At 37.7% G+C, this 16,945-nt stretch overlaps 3 protein-coding genes across 4 annotated transcripts; 2 read left to right on the forward strand and 1 right to left on the reverse strand.

The window, feature by feature from the left end:
* Positions 1-818: 818 nt before the first annotated feature.
* On the reverse strand, positions 819-9,133 carry LOC103983115 (pyruvate kinase isozyme A, chloroplastic). Of its 2 annotated transcripts, XM_018825598.2 has the most exons (7): positions 8,516-9,133; positions 6,583-6,673; positions 6,265-6,458; positions 5,134-5,255; positions 3,027-3,325; positions 2,847-2,953; positions 1,108-1,377 (listed from the first exon to the last, which is right to left on the reverse strand). In XM_018825598.2, the coding sequence occupies exons 1-7, from the start codon at positions 9,029-9,031 to the stop codon at positions 1,258-1,260; spliced, it is 1,449 nt and encodes a 482-aa protein (XP_018681143.2). In that variant the 5' UTR covers positions 9,032-9,133; the 3' UTR covers positions 1,108-1,257. The 2 variants fall into 2 exon arrangements, with proteins under 2 accessions (XP_009398559.2, XP_018681143.2); XM_009400284.2 differs by having other exon boundaries at positions 819-1,377; positions 2,847-3,325; positions 8,516-9,132.
* Positions 9,134-12,888: 3,755 nt separating this feature from the next.
* Positions 12,889-15,307, forward strand: LOC135661656 (large ribosomal subunit protein uL4z-like). The gene is made up of 2 exons (XM_065176533.1): positions 12,889-14,067; positions 14,964-15,307. Exons 1-2 carry the CDS (start codon positions 12,961-12,963, stop codon positions 15,075-15,077), a joined length of 1,221 nt encoding a protein of 406 aa, XP_065032605.1. The 5' UTR covers positions 12,889-12,960; the 3' UTR covers positions 15,078-15,307.
* Positions 15,308-15,616: 309 nt separating this feature from the next.
* On the forward strand, positions 15,617-16,114 carry LOC135672185 (sulfated surface glycoprotein 185-like). The gene has a single exon (XM_065180642.1). It carries the CDS (start codon positions 15,617-15,619, stop codon positions 16,112-16,114), a length of 498 nt encoding a protein of 165 aa, XP_065036714.1.
* The last annotated feature ends 831 nt before the right edge of the window (positions 16,115-16,945 follow it).

Here is a 16,945-nt window from a genome sequence, read left to right on the forward strand (position 1 = left end):
TCCAAAGAAAAAGATGAGTGGAAATGATAGATTTGGAGCCAAAAGGCTGTTGGACTGATGTGGACTTTTCCATGTGAATACAAAATAGTAATATTCCAAAGATGATTCCAATGGCTTTGCTGAAGAGAGCAAAAAGATAATGTATGCAGAACAAAAGATCTTTGTAGAGGTTCTACTGTCGAATAGCAAGTATTCAAAGTCAAGAAAGCATAACAATTAATTAAAAGACAAAAACAGTGTTGGTTTACTCCACTGACCTCATGCATGAAAGAGATATGTTATCACACAATACTCAATAAAGGAAGCCATATTTCACTAAATTTTGAGAAACTTGGTTCACACTCTTTTACATCAAGAGAACTATAGCATTCATATAGGATCTACAATAGGAAAAGTGAAAAACCTATATTTTTTATGATCACAAATCATGTAAGTAATTTGAAACTTCAATTCTGGAATAATGTTCCTAATCTGACTTGCAGCAGAAGTCAAGGCTCAAAGTTCAAAATACAACTCTGGTAATGACCTTGCAAAAATTCTGTGATAGCAAGTAGAAACAAGGCTGCAAATTGATTCAAAGATTTAGAAACATAAAAGAAAAAAACATTAATCCAACTTGACTCGGAACTGTAGATAATTTAATCTAAATTCTTGAAGATGACCTCAGAGTGCATCAATCTTGGTGTCTCTTGCATCAGTTTTGAGCACAAATAATAACAAATCAGGGATATAGAAAAAAGTAACTATACAAATTGAGTAAAACATTTAGAAACAAAATCTCAGAAAAAATTGCAAGGAATTTGTTTCCCAGATCAAGGTGAAATAAAGCTCTTGATCTTCATGATATTATATTTCAACAGATCAATGTAACCAGATCATAAGCAGACGACACACAAACAGAACCTGCACAACTGACCTTATGCACTTGACGCTACTGATAAAGGCATGGTAACAGCAACTGCACAGTGGAAAGGAATAGCATGACATACAGCAAAGCAGACAACAAATCCACCAAGCTTGCCATAAGCTTAGGCAACTTTTCATAAAGCGGATACAATCAAAGGCAAACTTCCTCCTAGGGTACTTTCATCACCTGAATAGATTGCAACATATCTGACAATGCAATGACTAGATCACCAGACTTTATCATTCCTCTGGCCTTGAGCAAAGAAAAGGTGCGGTTAAGATTGCTCTCCATGTCACCAGAGAAACTAAGTCGAAAGGGTATAAGACCCCACTGAAGATTCAATCGTCTTCTCATAGATGTTGAGGATGTAAATGCAAAGATCGGACAATCAGGGCGGCAGCGTGAAAGCAGTGAGGCCATATGACCTGTCCTTGTAAAGACAAAGAGTGCATCCACTCCCAAGTTGTTAGCTGCAATTCACAATTAACTGGGTCAGGAAAAATAAACAGCAACTACTAACAAACAAGGGAAGCAAAACTAAAGCACCAAGCACTCTTGTAAAGGGCAAACTGTTGCACTTCAAATTTGGCTAAGAAAGTCAATAACATCACAATCCTTGCAAATGAGGTGTATTAACCAATTAAGGAATATCTTCCAACAAGCATCATGCCCAATAATGACTATTGAACTAAAGGAATGTCGCATGGGTTACCACAGACCAGAGTATATATAAAGGAATAACTGTCGCTGATCAAATTTCCATATGGTTTATTTCAAAAAAATAAAAAAGGTTAATATGGACTTGGACCAATGGAAAAGGGAAATAAACATGTTCTTTTTCACACAAGCTTCTTGTTTCAATTGTACTCTTTTCTAATATTTTGTTTTTCTTGATTTTTAATTATGTTCAGCCAATATGTTATTCAGGTTGTTGTGGCCTTAACTGCCCTAGATTACATCATGGCTAATCCTGAAACCTATCATGATTCTCTGAGCTGCCACGAAGAAACTAGATTCGGTACTTTCAAATATACATTTGAAATTTCTGTCATAACCATTAGTGAGGATGAACAGCTGCAAATAGGTATTTAGTAATAGATCGCTTTTCTAAATTGTTTCCCGAAACTAAGTTCATTTTGTACTAAGATAGCAATACCAACATGATAAGATCAAATAAGACCTATAAAGCTAAAGAATTGAAGGGAAAAAAGAGGTGGTAAACCAAAAGTGAAATAGATCATTACAAATTAAGAACTAGAACTAGAAAGATCACTATAATAGCTGAAAGGAGATGTTCAGTATGAGATAGAGATCAAGGAATGATGAACAAAAAAATCATTTCATAATTTTAAAAATAGTTAGTTTCCTTCAGGTAGATATTACATCTCAAGTGGATTTATAAGTCTTATAAACGAAGACGTAGACCAAGATGTATCCATGTAGATAAGAAAAAGAATGATTTCATTTGTGAACAATTAGGTATAGTGTCGATAAAGGATAAAATGAGAAAGAATTATTTAACATTGTTGTTTGAGAGATCATTTACAGATGGAAAAGATAAAACAATGATTGTTAATGATTCAAGGAAAGGTAGAGGTAGACCTAAAAAAGACTACTAGAAACTATAAATAAAATTTTAAATACTTTTAAGTTAAGAATATAACCTTTCATGAAGCTCAATAACACAAAAGATTCATATAGTTAATACCAAATAGTTGAAAATATTACAGCTTGTTGTTGCGGTTGTTGTGTGGAACCAAGTGCAAATAATTTTCAAAGCCAAAAAAAGTTAGCATCACTAAATTAATCCAAAATATATGCAAGATTATGTATCTAAGCACTGAAGTAAAAAGTAATAATTAGCAGCCAGAATTTTGGAAAGGTCAATAAAGCAATAACTGGATATATATTGGGGAAAAGTGAACATGAAAATGCTTACCCATTTTAGCAGCTGAATTACATATTTCCTCTGAAATTTTGTCAGAGAAAGAAGATGCAATATCTGGAAGCTCCATTGCCTCATAGCGCTTCTCCTCTCTCCACCACCTTTCAATGCGTAGGCTTACACTTCTAAGTACAACCAATGCCTTCTCTGGATATTGACCCATAGCTGACTCACCTGAGAGCATCAGAGCATCAGCCCTCTGCCTAACTGCCTCAGAAACATCAGCAACTTCAGCTCTAGTTGGTGTAGGATACTCAATCATAGACTCCAGAAGCTGAGAAGCCACAATTACAGGCTTGTTTAGCTGCCTGCACAACTTGACAATTTTTAGCTGAGCTGAAGGCACTTCTTCCAGTGGAATTTGAGCACCCATGTCTCCTCTGGCTACCATTGCTCCATCTGATGCACGAATGATGCCTTCCAGATTTTTCAAGGAATCAACACTCTCAATCTTCGCAATCACCATAATTTCCCTGGAACACGTAGCATTAGCTATGACATAAGAATGTAACCAAGAGTGAATCTATAATCAAGTAGAAAAAGGGCGGGCCTTGGTACAATGGTAAGGTTGCTCCTTTGCAACCTGGGAAATCAGGGAAGTCATGGAAACAACCTCTTTAAACATTTAAAGGTAAGGCTGCATACATTGACTCTCCTCAGACCCGCATTGGCAGGAGCTTTGTGTACTGGGTACGCCATTTTTTTTTTATACATGTAAAATTTATTCAGAAAATGACTAGACTGCAAATTTTTTTTCATCTTTTAAAAAAAAGAAGCAACATACAACTGAACTATAGAATGTGCCAGGTTTGCTTCAGTTAAAACTGGTCTCATGCCAAGAGAGATGTTCACAAGGAGATTTTAGAAGGAAATGATAAATCTATTTTTTTAAATAAGTAAACAATATGGTTGTTGATTGTTTTCTCATAATCATTATTGTCACCTCACTATTGATGGAAAGAGGTGGGAGACAAAGTTACAAGACAGTAGCAAGGCTTGGTCGCCACTCCTATTTGGAATTTGAGGGTGCACATACGAAAAGAAAACTAAAAAAATGTAACTTAAGTACTAAAAATTGTTACATTCAGTTATATCTAGTTTATATTCCTGGAAGTTGATGACAACTTAAATCAAAGTCAAGAACCCTACATAAAATCATCAACATCCAAAACATTCATAACACTTATGGTACACTATAGTTGACTTTACTAGAAAAACCAGTGATTCAAAAATTAATAATATTCTAAAATTGTCTAACAAAATATCATCAGAAGATGATGAGTTAGGAGCCCTAGTTATTCATTAGATGAGATCATCAACAAGCAGTGAAACCGACACTTTCATATTTTTCTTTTTGCAAAGAGTAAGTGTCGAAGGCGATGTTTGAACCCAGGACCTTATGATAAACTTTCAAAATCTTTACTAGTTACGCTAGCTAGCACCTTCGCCTGCGATCACGACAAAGAAGAGAAGAGAAGAGAAGGAGAGCTGTCAAAGGCAAGCGATGACACAAAAAAATCCACCAACACTTCAGTATTGTTAGAATATTTTTATCAGTGATGCTAAAGAAAAGAAGCTTATGGACCATGAAGTGGTAGGACTTGCCCATGATTTTTAACTGATCAACTTCAAAATTTGAAGACCTTAAATAGGATTTGGTTTGAGTTTAATACTAGTTTTGGTTTATCATAATAATAGTTTGATTGTGTTCAACCATTTCATATGGTCTGAGAATCTTGGATTTAAAGTTAGTCCTTAGCCCATTTCCAGAACCGACAGTTTCGGTTCAGTCAAATTTGGAGCAGGAACTGAACCGGTTCCAGTTTTGGTTTCGAAACCGATTTCGAATTGGAACCGCCTATTTTAATATTTTTATTTTTTTCGAATTTCCAATATACCCCTCTAATTTATTGAACTATTAAGAGGGTAAATTCATTTATAGGGGCAAATATAGTTTCCACAACAATGTCAATATCATTTTGCAAGAGTCAAATATAGTAGATTCAAAATAATGGATTTTATCACAATTTAAAAAGTTTAGTACAATTGTGCATATGAGCAAACAAACATGCGGAACCTGATCAAGCATGGTGTTTAAAGAATATTACTCCAATTAGCCCAAAAGTTATTAAGTATCAGATCATCTTGATAAGATAAAATGCATCTGTATATATATATTGTATCATCAGCTACACAAGTTAACTGGAAATTTCCACAGTCTGTAAAATGAAAAATATTAACCAATTTACAAAAAGGAAAAAAGAAAAGGATATTATATTACTTATCACGGCATCGTGCAGCTATATAGCTTTTGAGGTGACTAATGACTTCTGCAGACTTGACAAAGGAAACTGCTATAAAATCTACACCCTCGGAGATCCCAAAATCAATATCAAGCCAATCCTGCATATATCAAAATCATGGGCGCATTAAGTGCAGTTTAATGATAGGATTTGACAAAGCAAATTGTTCTTTCATTCCTCCGGATCAGTTGGATTATTCAGTAAACGTACACATAGCTATTCACATTCAATTAGAGTTCAATACAAATAAAAGTTCTAGCTACCCATTACCATAGATATTCCTATTTCAACATTCTAGTTGCAAGCAAGAGACTATAGACCAGCAAATCTCATCAGATATATTTTTGTGCCTAAATTAAATCGCATAATGTTCCTTGATTTAATAAATATAACTTATTATTGTATCAAAAGCAAAACTAGAAGACAACAAATACCAAGAGAACATTTATTATTAATCATTGTATATTGATATATTGGAATGAGACTAGATGTTGCAATTAACATAGTATAGATCAGATACAAAACAGCATTGGGAAATAGCAATCCATCAAGGAGCATAAGGAAACTATTACTAAATTGAGATAATCTAATAATGTGCAAATTCTGCATAACAGCTGATGACATAATCATTCGAGCCCATGGCAGAGACTGGGAAATTTTCCAGAAAAAGCCTCATACAGTGAAAAGAAAGATTAATAAGACATTTGTCATTACAAAAAGCCCACAAAAAAAAGACATTGACTGATATAATTGACAAGAAATAGAAAAGATTTCATGCGTGCTTCCCTAGTCCCAGAAAAGGATTCGGTATCTTTATACAAGGTTGATACCGCACATGCCTTCTAGTAATTGAGATTGTTATTCTAATTTGTACACATTACATCAAGAAGTCAAGTTTGAGTAATGACATTAACATTAAAATGAAGGAAGATAAAATTTGCAATCTGCAGCATTTGTAAAGCAAGTGATTTCAGTCAAAGTACAATTCAAAATTTAATAATAATATAAGAGAATCCTGATTATAAAGTGCATGATGGATCTACATATACTTGGATTTTGGAAGTTTTTAAAGGGTACCACATTAATTTAGTGCTTAAGGATGCACCAACCTTAGAAGAAATTGTAGGGAGCATGGCGTTCCGTTCTCGAATGAGCCTATCATTTCGCCAAAAAGTAAGATTAGCACGTGGCAACAGCAGCCCAGGATCATTGCAACGACACTTTACATCTGGCCCTATCTTCTCAATCACCTCAAATCTGACCATTCCTCCATCCACAAGAAGTTCATCACCAACTCTAACATCTACATTAGGTGAAAGAAGTCTTTAGAGAACAAATGATAACTAAAACAGTTCTTTTGCCTGACAAGAAATTTAGAGATTCCTTCAGAAAAAAAGATATATAATGACGAGCTTTCAATCCTCAACCTTCAGCAAAGCCATCATAGTTCACACTGATGGTCCGTTCTGGAAGAGGTGAGTTGAAAGATCTCACACTAAATGTCCAAATTTCACCATCCTGGATAAGATAGTGTTAGTGAGGGTACGCTTGACATGCAAGAAAGTTCAGATTGATTGCTTCATGTATCGTACAAACAGTAATCGCTCACATATTTATCAAACCTTCAAAGAGAAACAGAGGAAGAGGCGGAGTGAGGGGGAGTGTTGGTGCTCAACTATTGTGTCATTCTTCTTAAATTCATCATGCCCACAATTATCTGGAACTCTACAACTTTTAAATCATGAACTTTGCTAATTCCAAACATGCTAATCTGACTATGCAATAATGACAGAAAGAACAAAAAAGGAAAGAGAAAATATGAAAAAAGAATGACAATAGATATAAGCAACACAAGTTCTTAGTTGAATGAATAATATGAAAAAAAACTTGTGATTGACTTAACACAAACTTCTTTTAAGATTCAAGAACTTTTGCCTCATTACATAAGATAAGGAAAGGGTCAAAGTCAAAATATACAAAATGGTACTGGAAGAGTATATCATTTTTTGTATATTAAGGATTAACATTGAAATTTTATCCAATAGAGAATCACTGGTTTTAACTTTCTTATATCTATCCAAGGTCTACAAGAACCGCCCATCAAAAACCAATGCTGGAGCCCCTTCATCTTTCAGTGAACTAGCCAGACTAGGCCACAGACTCTGATAAAATCTACCAGAATTGGACATCATAACTGATCAAACTAATTCAATATGATTTTAACCATTTTTTATTGGTTCCTGCTGCTCATGATGATTTCCAACAAAACCTAGTTGATTCTTGGTGGACATTCACACAATAAAATCCAATTTGAACAATTGAAACTAATCCCATCCTTCACATAGCATTAAATCCTAATATTGCAAACTTTTTTGCTGTTTACAAGCCATCAAGAGTGAAAAAAGTTCATTTACCTTCAGCGTTAATCACTAAGGAAAATTTAGCAACAACATTTCACAATTTGGCAAGGTTGCCTATATCATTTACCATCAAAACATCCAGTTTGCAGTCACTCAAAGAGTATCTATTGGAGAACACATGCAATTACCTATATTTTGTGTATATTTTGCAGTACATATGCACAAAAACCTGATCTTAAAGTACCCAAGAATGGTACAACATTAGTTTCAGAGTTACACTATTTTCTTGTAAGTAGGAAAACTACAATGTAATATAAATTGCATTCAAGGTTCTACAATGCACAACTAGTGCCGATGCTTGACTTAAGTTGGGGTATACAGAATATGATAATAAATTTGACCGTGTAGCCAAATTGCATTAATTACTTCCTCTCTACAATACTTCATCTAGTTATTTTTTGTCTTTTTAATATGAATTAAACACAAGTAAAATGCTTATTTGGAATTCATTATTAATAAATTCATACAAACATGAAGCTGGAGGAAGGTTCTCTACCAATAGGAAAGTTAAAAATTAGAAGAAAAAGAAAGAGAAAGTAAGTTATCCTATTCAGGTAAAATCAAGTGACTACATTATATTGTTTATTGCAATATTCATATAAAAGTTACACGCTAACATAAAATAAGCAAGAACTAAGAGAAGCAACGATCACTGTTGGAATATAAAATAAGCAAGAACTTAAACATAACACATTCACTCATGCTGTAGCAGAACTGCCGAGGAAACAGACGGGGAAAAGAATACGAGTTAGGTTTGCATCAACAGAGTTCTTCACTGTCAACTTGCAAAGATGCATTTCAACTCTTTAGTTCCCAAAGCCTGCGATGCCCATAACTTAATTTCGTTCCATGCCTTGTCTAAACTCCAAAACGGGAAAAGGAAATAATCCAAATCCTATAAAAGGAAGCGGCCTCAATGTAGCTGACCCAAGAACCTCACCTCAGCCTTGGCGGAGGCGGCGCCGCCGAGGTCGCCCATGTGAATCTCGCTGCCCTGGGTGTCCATCATCACGGCCACCGCGAACCCCTTCTCCTCATTAAGCCGCCGGACCTGGCGGATGACCCCGCGGTGCCAGTCGTGGGTGCCGTGGCACATGTTGACCCGCGCCACGTTCATCCCGCTAACGGCGAGGGCCTCCAGCTGCTCCGCGGCGCAGGTGGCGGGGCCGATCGTGCACACCAGCTTCGTCCGTCTGGTGCTCCGGAACCCGTTCTCCTTGAGCTCCGCTTCGGTGACGGAGTCCACGTCGATGGAGGTGGTGGCCGGCCCGCCGGCATCGCCGTCGAAAGGGAGGAGGTCGAGATCCGGGTGAGGAGACGAGGCGGCGGCGCGGAGGGCGTAGCGGCGGGGACAGGGGAGGCAGGGAAGGGGGCGGGGTGGGAAGGGGAGAGAAGACAATTTGGGGAGACAGGGGGAGGGCGTGGGAGGAGAGAGGAGGCGGAGAGCTTGAGCCATCTCTTCTGTCGCTTCTTCTTCTTCTTCCGTTGGGTTTTACCACAACCTGTCCCAAGGGAGGAGGACATCGACGGTGTTCGCCAGGGGTAGATGTAGATCAGCTGTCCAAGGTCATCAGGGGTTCGGGGGAGTTTGCGCTAGCTAACATGGCAGAAAAGCGGGTCCCACGAGAAACGGCGGAAGCCGTGCTCACTCGAATGAAGTATAGTCGCTGTCTTGGATCGAATCCCCAAATCTTCATCGTCTCTGTGGCAATCCGCCAGATATTTGGGCTATCGTGTGGGCCCCATGCCAAGCTCGACCGAATCACCCCTGAAGACCTCCGAGGGCAAACCGTGGTTACATCACTGAGGCGTGGGATCCATACACGTGTGCGTCTGGAGGGGCTGACGTCATACCGAGGGTCGTACAGGGGGAGCAGCGCGGCCCACGTGTTCTCCACGTGGGCCCCGAACACTCAAAGGTCGAAACTAAATGCCTTTATATAATTTGGACGAATTGTCTCTTCTTTGTTTATATTTTTTCCTTTTTTTTAAGGGATCGACGTTTCATTTTTATTTTGTTCTCGATCACTTTTCTTGTATATTTGATAGAAACAGATCAAAAAGATTGCCATCAATCCAATTACTCTATTATTGAATAAAGTGATTGTACCTTTGATATCTCCACCCACAAAAAAAAACCTGAGAAACAAATACTCAATATAATACATATTAACATATATGTATTATGTTTATTTTGTTAATTATATATATATATATATATATATGTAATAACTTTACTCATCACATATAACTCCTAAATGATAACATGTATGGTTAATATGATTGGAGTACATAACTCTATTATTAACTCATGTGGGCCGTGAAACTGTGGGGGCCACGCCAAGAGTTAAATAAAATAAACTCATTTAAATCTATCATATTTTCAAGTAATGATAATTTTTCTATATATTAATTGTTTGTAACTACATATGTATGCTATCAAATATTTATGTATTGTAATTTATGCTGTATATGTTAAGTAAAGGTAAACATGAGGCTAATTACATATGGGCCCATGTAATATCATCTTTAGCATCTTAACTCATTGGCTTTAAAAGATTACATTGACATGTAAAATATTTAATTTTATTTTCTTTACGTCATCATCGTTATCGGAAAAAAAAATATCATCGTTATCGAAAAAAAAATATGACAGTATTTTCATATGTAAAAATAACATAAAAAGATAAATAAAAAAATAATGTTCCTAATAAAAAGGTCAAAATTGATAGATGCTTTAATAAAAGATTAAGGAGGAAGGTCTTCCCTTCGACTCGACTATGACTAACCCTAGCTTTCGTGATCAAACCAAACTCCCTCCACCTTAAGGAGGAGGATGATGACTATTCTGGCGACACTCCAACAATCATGCATGGTCATCACTAATGGTAAAGTTTCGATCCTTAATCTCACTCTTTTTTATCGTGTCTACAACATTCACATGACCCTCGATCTCGAGGAGCGCTTCCCATGGTATTACTTCAAGAATCACAAATTACAACTCATCTTTGACTTCTAAATCTCCTTCTTAACTCTTTATCTAGAGTCACACCATATCTTCTTCACATAGATAGTCAATTTCTTCATCTTTTAAAACATTGATCTCCATAATATTACAAACACTACCCATCTAAGTTCTTCAATAGATTCTTAGGTGTCTTGATCTACATATCTAACATAATCATAGGTCTTTTCCTTAGCGATGCTATCAAAAAATTTAATTTGAATACGATTGTGAGAATTTATATTGACTTAAAAGAGGTTTGAGACATTTGCATATGACTATTTAGAACTTTTGACAAGAGAGGTGCAAAGTATAATTCAAATATGACTCCAAAGCGATAACTAAAAATTATTTTTTTATCTTTTTTTTTTTTTATGTCTTTACCTATGACAACATGTGTCATATCTTGTATCAGTAAAGTCAACGACTTAAGAAAAAAATGAGATTAAATATTTTAAACTATATGAATCTAATATAATTTTTCTAAGTCTAGGGATTGAAATACTAAAGATAACTAAATATAGGGGAAAATATAGAATCTGCAACTCACTTTTGACTTCCAAGTCTTCTTGATTCTTTATCTCAAGTGGCACCATATCTTTTTCAAGACATTGATCTCTACAATTTTACAAACACTAGCCATCTAAGTCATTCAATGGATGTTTAGGTGTCTTGATCTATATATCTAACACAATCATGGGTCTTTTCCTGTGAAAATTTATATTGACTTATGGGGTTTGAGACATTTGCATATGATTATTTGGATCTTTCGACAGAAGTAGAGTTGACTCAAAAGTGGTAAGTAAAAATTATTTTTTTATCAATTTTTTTTTTTGTGTATTTTTATCTATGCCAACATATGTGCCGTATCTTTTATCAGTATAATCAACAGCTTAAAGAAAAAAAATTGAGATTAAATGTTCCAAACTACATGGATGTCAATGGATTGAATTAATGACTAATTATAGGGAAAAATATATAATTAACCCATAAATATATAGTTTGTGATTTTTCATTTAGATTATATTTGAAAATATATTCATAGTGTTTTTAGTGCGTAGAGAATCTGAATGAACATATAGGTGTGAAATATTTTAAATATTTGATAAATAATAAATCAATATTATATTTTAAATATGTATTGATATGAGTGTTATATGATAAAATTATATTTTAAAAGTTTACCAAATATTATATAATAAATATTTACTGAAAAAAATAAAATAAATAGATGAATGGTTACCATCTTTAAAAAGTCATAGAATCTAGATATATAATAAATTAAAAAAATGCAATCATATAAATATATAATATTTTAAAAAAAATCATTTTATCGAAGACATAAATCATATTGATTTTTCACTAAATCATATTTATAATTTTATGATTTTAGATAATATTATAAATTATTTTAAAAATTATATTAACATTCTATTAAAATACGGAAATACTAATGCTATCCTAAGATATCATCATAATTTAAGCATTTCTAATACAACATCTATTTTTGAAAAAAAAAATATTTGAAAAAAACTATCAAATACCAAATTACATTTGAAATATGTATTGAACCCTCAATATATATTTTAAAATATATATTTTTAAATATATTTAATGCTCTAATATAAGATAATACGTATCATGATATCTTAGTAATATCGAGCTTGCGACTAACATTTTGGTGCATTTACAACCTCATCAATTTAATTTAATTTAATTTTAGATGAAGATAATTAGCCATTTCATAGTTCATATTTTCTCTATTAGTTAGTTCTACCGTTTCTCACGGTTAGATAGAGTAGGGGGCCGTCCTCTTGCATCTATCGGGAGACTTCATAAAGCATACATCATAATTCTCTTTCATGACATCTATCCTCCACTCCATTTAACTGAAAGATTGCCTATGTTTGATGAAGTAACCAAATAGAGATATTTTGATGTTTATTCATCAAAATTTAATTTTTAAATACATATCATTACAAAATATAAACACCTACATACATGTATTTCATTATCGTTCATCTCATTTAAGTAATCATTTAAATGCAACTCGAAACTGTAAATGAATTATTATGATTATCACAATATTTATTTTTTTGGAAAATTTAAATAAATGTTACATATTTCCATAATTTAAATTTAAATAGCTTTTTAAGTATGGGCTTGGCTCGATCTATGGGCCTTCACTCAAGTCTCCGCTTGCGTTCTCATCTCATCGTATCACTCACCGATCAAAACCCAACGGACGGTCATGATTACTCGAACCCTAATACACCGCTCACGCCTTATATAATGCCAACCCGCCCCGCCGCTGGTCACCTTGAACCCTAAGTCGGGCATTCTCCAGCGCCGCATACCGCCGCCACCGCTCTCCTCCTCCCATGGCCTCCGCCGCCGTCCGTCCCCTCGTTACCGTGCAGCCCCTCGAGGGCGACATGGCCACCGACGCGCCGGCCGCCGTCCCCTTGCCCGACGCCTTCAAGGCCCCGATCCGCCCCGACGTCGTCCGCTTCGCCCACGCAAATCTGTCCAAGAACAGCCGCCAGCCCTACGCCGTCTCCAAGCGCGCCGGCCACCAGACCTCTGCCGAGTCCTGGGGAACCGGCCGCGCCGTCTCCCGTATCCCCCGTGTACCTGGCGGCGGCACCCACCGCGCCGGCCAGGGTGCCTTCGGCAACATGTGCCGTGGTGGTCGCATGTTCGCCCCCACCAAGACCTGGCGCCGCTGGCACCGCCGCGTAAACATCAACATGCGCCGCTACGCCGTCGCCTCTGCCATCGCCGCCTCCGCCGTCCCGTCCCTCGTCCTCGCCCGCGGCCACCGGATCGAATCCGTCCCCGAGATCCCCCTCGTGGTCTCCGACTCCGCCGAGGGCGTGGAGAAGACCGCCTCCGCCATCAAGATCCTCAAGCAGATCGGCGCCCTCCCCGACGCCGAGAAGGCCAAGGACACCCAGGGAATCCGCCCCGGCAAGGGTAAGATGCGAAACCGCCGCTACATCTCGCGCAAGGGTCCCCTGATCGTGTACGGCACCGAAGGTTCCAAGATCGTCAAAGCATTCCGTAACATACCCGGCGTCGATGTGGCCAATGTCGAGCGTCTCAACCTTCTGAAGCTAGCCCCAGGAGGCCACATCGGCAGGTTCATCATCTGGACCAAGTCAGCCTTCGAGAAGCTGGACTCGATCTATGGAACCTTCGATAAGCCGTCCGAGAAGAAGAAGGGGTACGTGCTTCCGAGGCCGAAGATGCTGAATGCTGATCTCTCGAGGATCATCAACTCGGATGAGGTGCAGTCGGTTGTGCGACCCATCAAGAAGGAGGTGAAGAGGCACACGCTGAAGAAGAACCCACTGAAGAATCTCTACACGCTTCTGAAGTTGAACCCCTACGCCAAGACCGCCAGGAGGATGTCTCTACTTGCCGAGGCGCAGCGCGTCAAGGCCAAGAAGGAGAAGCTCGACAAGAAGAGGACCCAACTCCCCAAGGTATTGCATTTGTTATACCGTCGTCATCATGTATAGTTCTTTATGTGAGAATTAATCTATTTGGCAATGCTTAGATAGAATAGTGTCAGTATTTTTCTGCTTAATAGTTTGCTGATAGAATTATATTGGAGCTAATTACATGTCAATTCCTGCCTATGTTGTTTGCAGTTATTTCCACTGTTCTGATGTGCTTGGGTCGATTAAAGAAAACATATAAGCAATATATCAACATATAAACTAATATTTGACATTGATGTTTAATATGAATTTGACATGTGTTAGAATGTGATTAGATACATGTTTAAACCTCTGGTGGTATTTATTTCACCAATTATTAGTTTATTCCTTTGGAACTATCCCTTGGTTTATTCAAATTCTTTCTCTTATAGAATTGAAGCATGATATTTTGGCGCCAAATTTGGATATAGTTCTTTCCCATCCATCTGGTTTTATATCTCTCTTATTTTTAATAAATTTAAGACATGTCTATTAGTGGGTTAAATTGTTTCGGGGAGTCCAATTTGTTTTTCTGTTGTTGTTTATACTGTAGTGGTTTGGAAATAACTAGAATTTATTGCTATATTATATGCTGTTACATACATGCCGTACTTCAAATGCAGTCATACTTACCACTTGATTTTGGCCAAAATCAGTCATCCAATCATGTGGTATTAAATAATATGTAGATTGTAAATCCATTCAATTCCGTTGAATATTTCTGATATTGAGGCTTTCAAGGATGCGTTCTACTTGAACAGGGGAAGGCTCGTCTTAGGAATACCAACTACAGCTTGGAATTCTAAGCTCAAAAGCATCCAAGAATTGTGTACATAATTAGCCATGTTTTCTTGGTGATGCTTTTGCACTGAGCTCGGTTGTTTTTTCTTCTTTCTCAGGAAGAAGCTGCTGCAATCAAGTCTGCTGGGCGGGCATGGTACAAGACGATGATCTCCGACAGTGATTACGCAGAGTTCGAGAATTTTTCCAAGTGGCTTGGTGAGACACAGTGAGACTTGGGTGGTCGGCACTTGGTGATTTTATTACAAGTATTACGACAGAATTTTGCATCAAATTAGGTGATTCGATCGATTTGGTCATGGCAAAGGGTAGGAACGCCATATGTGGAACGTCATTTTGAACTCGGTTTACTTTTGTTTTGCTCGTTCTTGTCTGAGTTCGTTTTTGATAAAGCTTTTATGTTGGATCTTAGCAATGCCAAGAATTGAACTGTTTCCATTTCTATCAAGTTCTTCATTTGTCATCTATTGTTGTTGAAGGTTCGGTCAAGTCTGGGAGTTGAATCATTAATTGTATAAAATAGTGGTTCTAGTCGAGTGAGAGTTATTTCAACAGGCTACCTAACGAGTCGGGAACAACATGATGAAATCATTAGACGTGGGTGTCCATGCGTTCTTCATGCATGCATTTTCCAATCTTTACCACGTGTACTCTCACTGTTTGTGTTCATACGCGTGTCAATCAACATGCACTGTACCACTCAAAACATTGCCTAGAAAAAGCTACCGCCCCAGGGCGTGCAAAGGCAGCGATGGCGTCAACCGTCAGCCTTCTCAAGGCCACCGTTTACGTCCGTCTCTGCTGCTACTCGGTGAGAGCAGGAAGCAGCAGCAGAAACTTGCGGCTTCTACAGCCCTCTCTTTACCGTCTCAAACGGCTGACACCTAAACCACTCTCTTGCTCTGCGACGCACGGCCCGTTCTCGCCTGAGGTGCCGCGGGCTCCACCGCGGGAGTGGCCTCTGCCCCCTCCCGATGACGTGCCAGGTATCGACATCCCGCCGGAGATCGTACCGCCTCCTCAGGTCGACCCGCCACAGCCGAGGACTCCGGAACCAACACCTGGGCCGGACTTTCCACGGCCGCCCATCCCTTCCCCGCCTGAGCCTGAGATACCGGTGCCGCCCCCGGATATCTTGCCACGCCAACCTCCTCCCGAGGTCCTTCCGCCGAACCCTTCGGAGATCGAGCCGCCACTGTCGTCGTCGGAGGTCGAGACGCCCGGCACGGTCATGGCTTCTTTGTTCTGATGCGTTGAATGGTGACTCCCGAACACTTGCTAACTGCATGGCTCTTAACGAAAGCTTGAGAATTCACACCTTTACCAGTTGATAAGATTGTGTGGCTCGTCAGAATAGAATTCTCGTAATGACAGATATTTGAATTATCGTGTGGTTATGCTACTAAAGAATTTTAATAGATCAAAAATAAATGTTGGGTATCTTTTGGTGTTATTTAAACAAATTTATTTAATGCGTAGGTGTAATGTCATCAGATTTGAATTCGAGTCAAATCAAAAAGCATCCGAAAGCTATCTTGATCGTATCTTCTAACAAATTATGCTATAATTAAATTTTATAATTTTTTTAGAATGTATAAAGAAAATATTTAATTTTTGAAGAGTATAACTATCAAAAGGATATAAATTAGAATTAAAAGGATATAAATTAAAATTAAAAAGATTTATAAGGGTAAAATTATAATATAAAAATCCTTCTAATTTTCTTTCTTTCTTTCTTACGGTTGCTATGCGAGGCATGCAATTGTTGTCTGTGCATCACCTCCGATTATCCTTATACTATCGATCAATAATCTCATCGGTCATCGTATCGTATTGTGTCATTGTGCCTATGTATGACTATGCACACGCGAGATAACAACTGTCCTTATACTAGTAATTGACAACCATTGTAGTGGCACTATTACAATCGCTTGCGATCAAGGCAGGTTTATTGGTGTGATAGTGGTAGCAAGAAATGACACTATTGTAGTCGCTTGTGGTCTTCTTCGACTATCGCATCCTACGATGATTTTGCTACGTATAGTAGCATTTGTACGTAGTCACTGCCTGTGATTAAGCT

Source organism: Musa acuminata, chromosome BXJ1-4 (assembly GCF_036884655.1).
Source record: "Musa acuminata AAA Group cultivar baxijiao chromosome BXJ1-4, Cavendish_Baxijiao_AAA, whole genome shotgun sequence".
Lineage (NCBI taxonomy): Eukaryota > Viridiplantae > Streptophyta > Magnoliopsida > Zingiberales > Musaceae > Musa > Musa acuminata.

Bases quoted from the DNA above. Each gene is read 5' to 3' on its own strand.
- LOC103983115 (XM_009400284.2), bottom strand. From the start codon at position 9,031: ATGGCTCAAGCTCTCCGCCTCCTCTCTCCTCCCACGCCCTCCCCCTGT. The intron at 5,256-6,264 runs GTTGGTGCATCC...TGATATATGCAG, and splicing joins TCCCTACAATTTCTTCTAAG to GATTGGCTTGATATTGATTT. The intron at 1,378-2,846 runs GTAAGCATTTTC...TGTGAATTGCAG, and splicing joins TAATTCAGCTGCTAAAATGG to CTAACAACTTGGGAGTGGAT.
- LOC135672185 (XM_065180642.1), top strand. From the start codon at position 15,617: ATGGCGTCAACCGTCAGCCTTCTCAAGGCCACCGTTTACGTCCGTCTC.
- LOC135661656 (XM_065176533.1), top strand. From the start codon at position 12,961: ATGGCCTCCGCCGCCGTCCGTCCCCTCGTTACCGTGCAGCCCCTCGAG. The intron at 14,068-14,963 runs GTATTGCATTTG...CTTCTTTCTCAG, and splicing joins AGAGGACCCAACTCCCCAAG to GAAGAAGCTGCTGCAATCAA.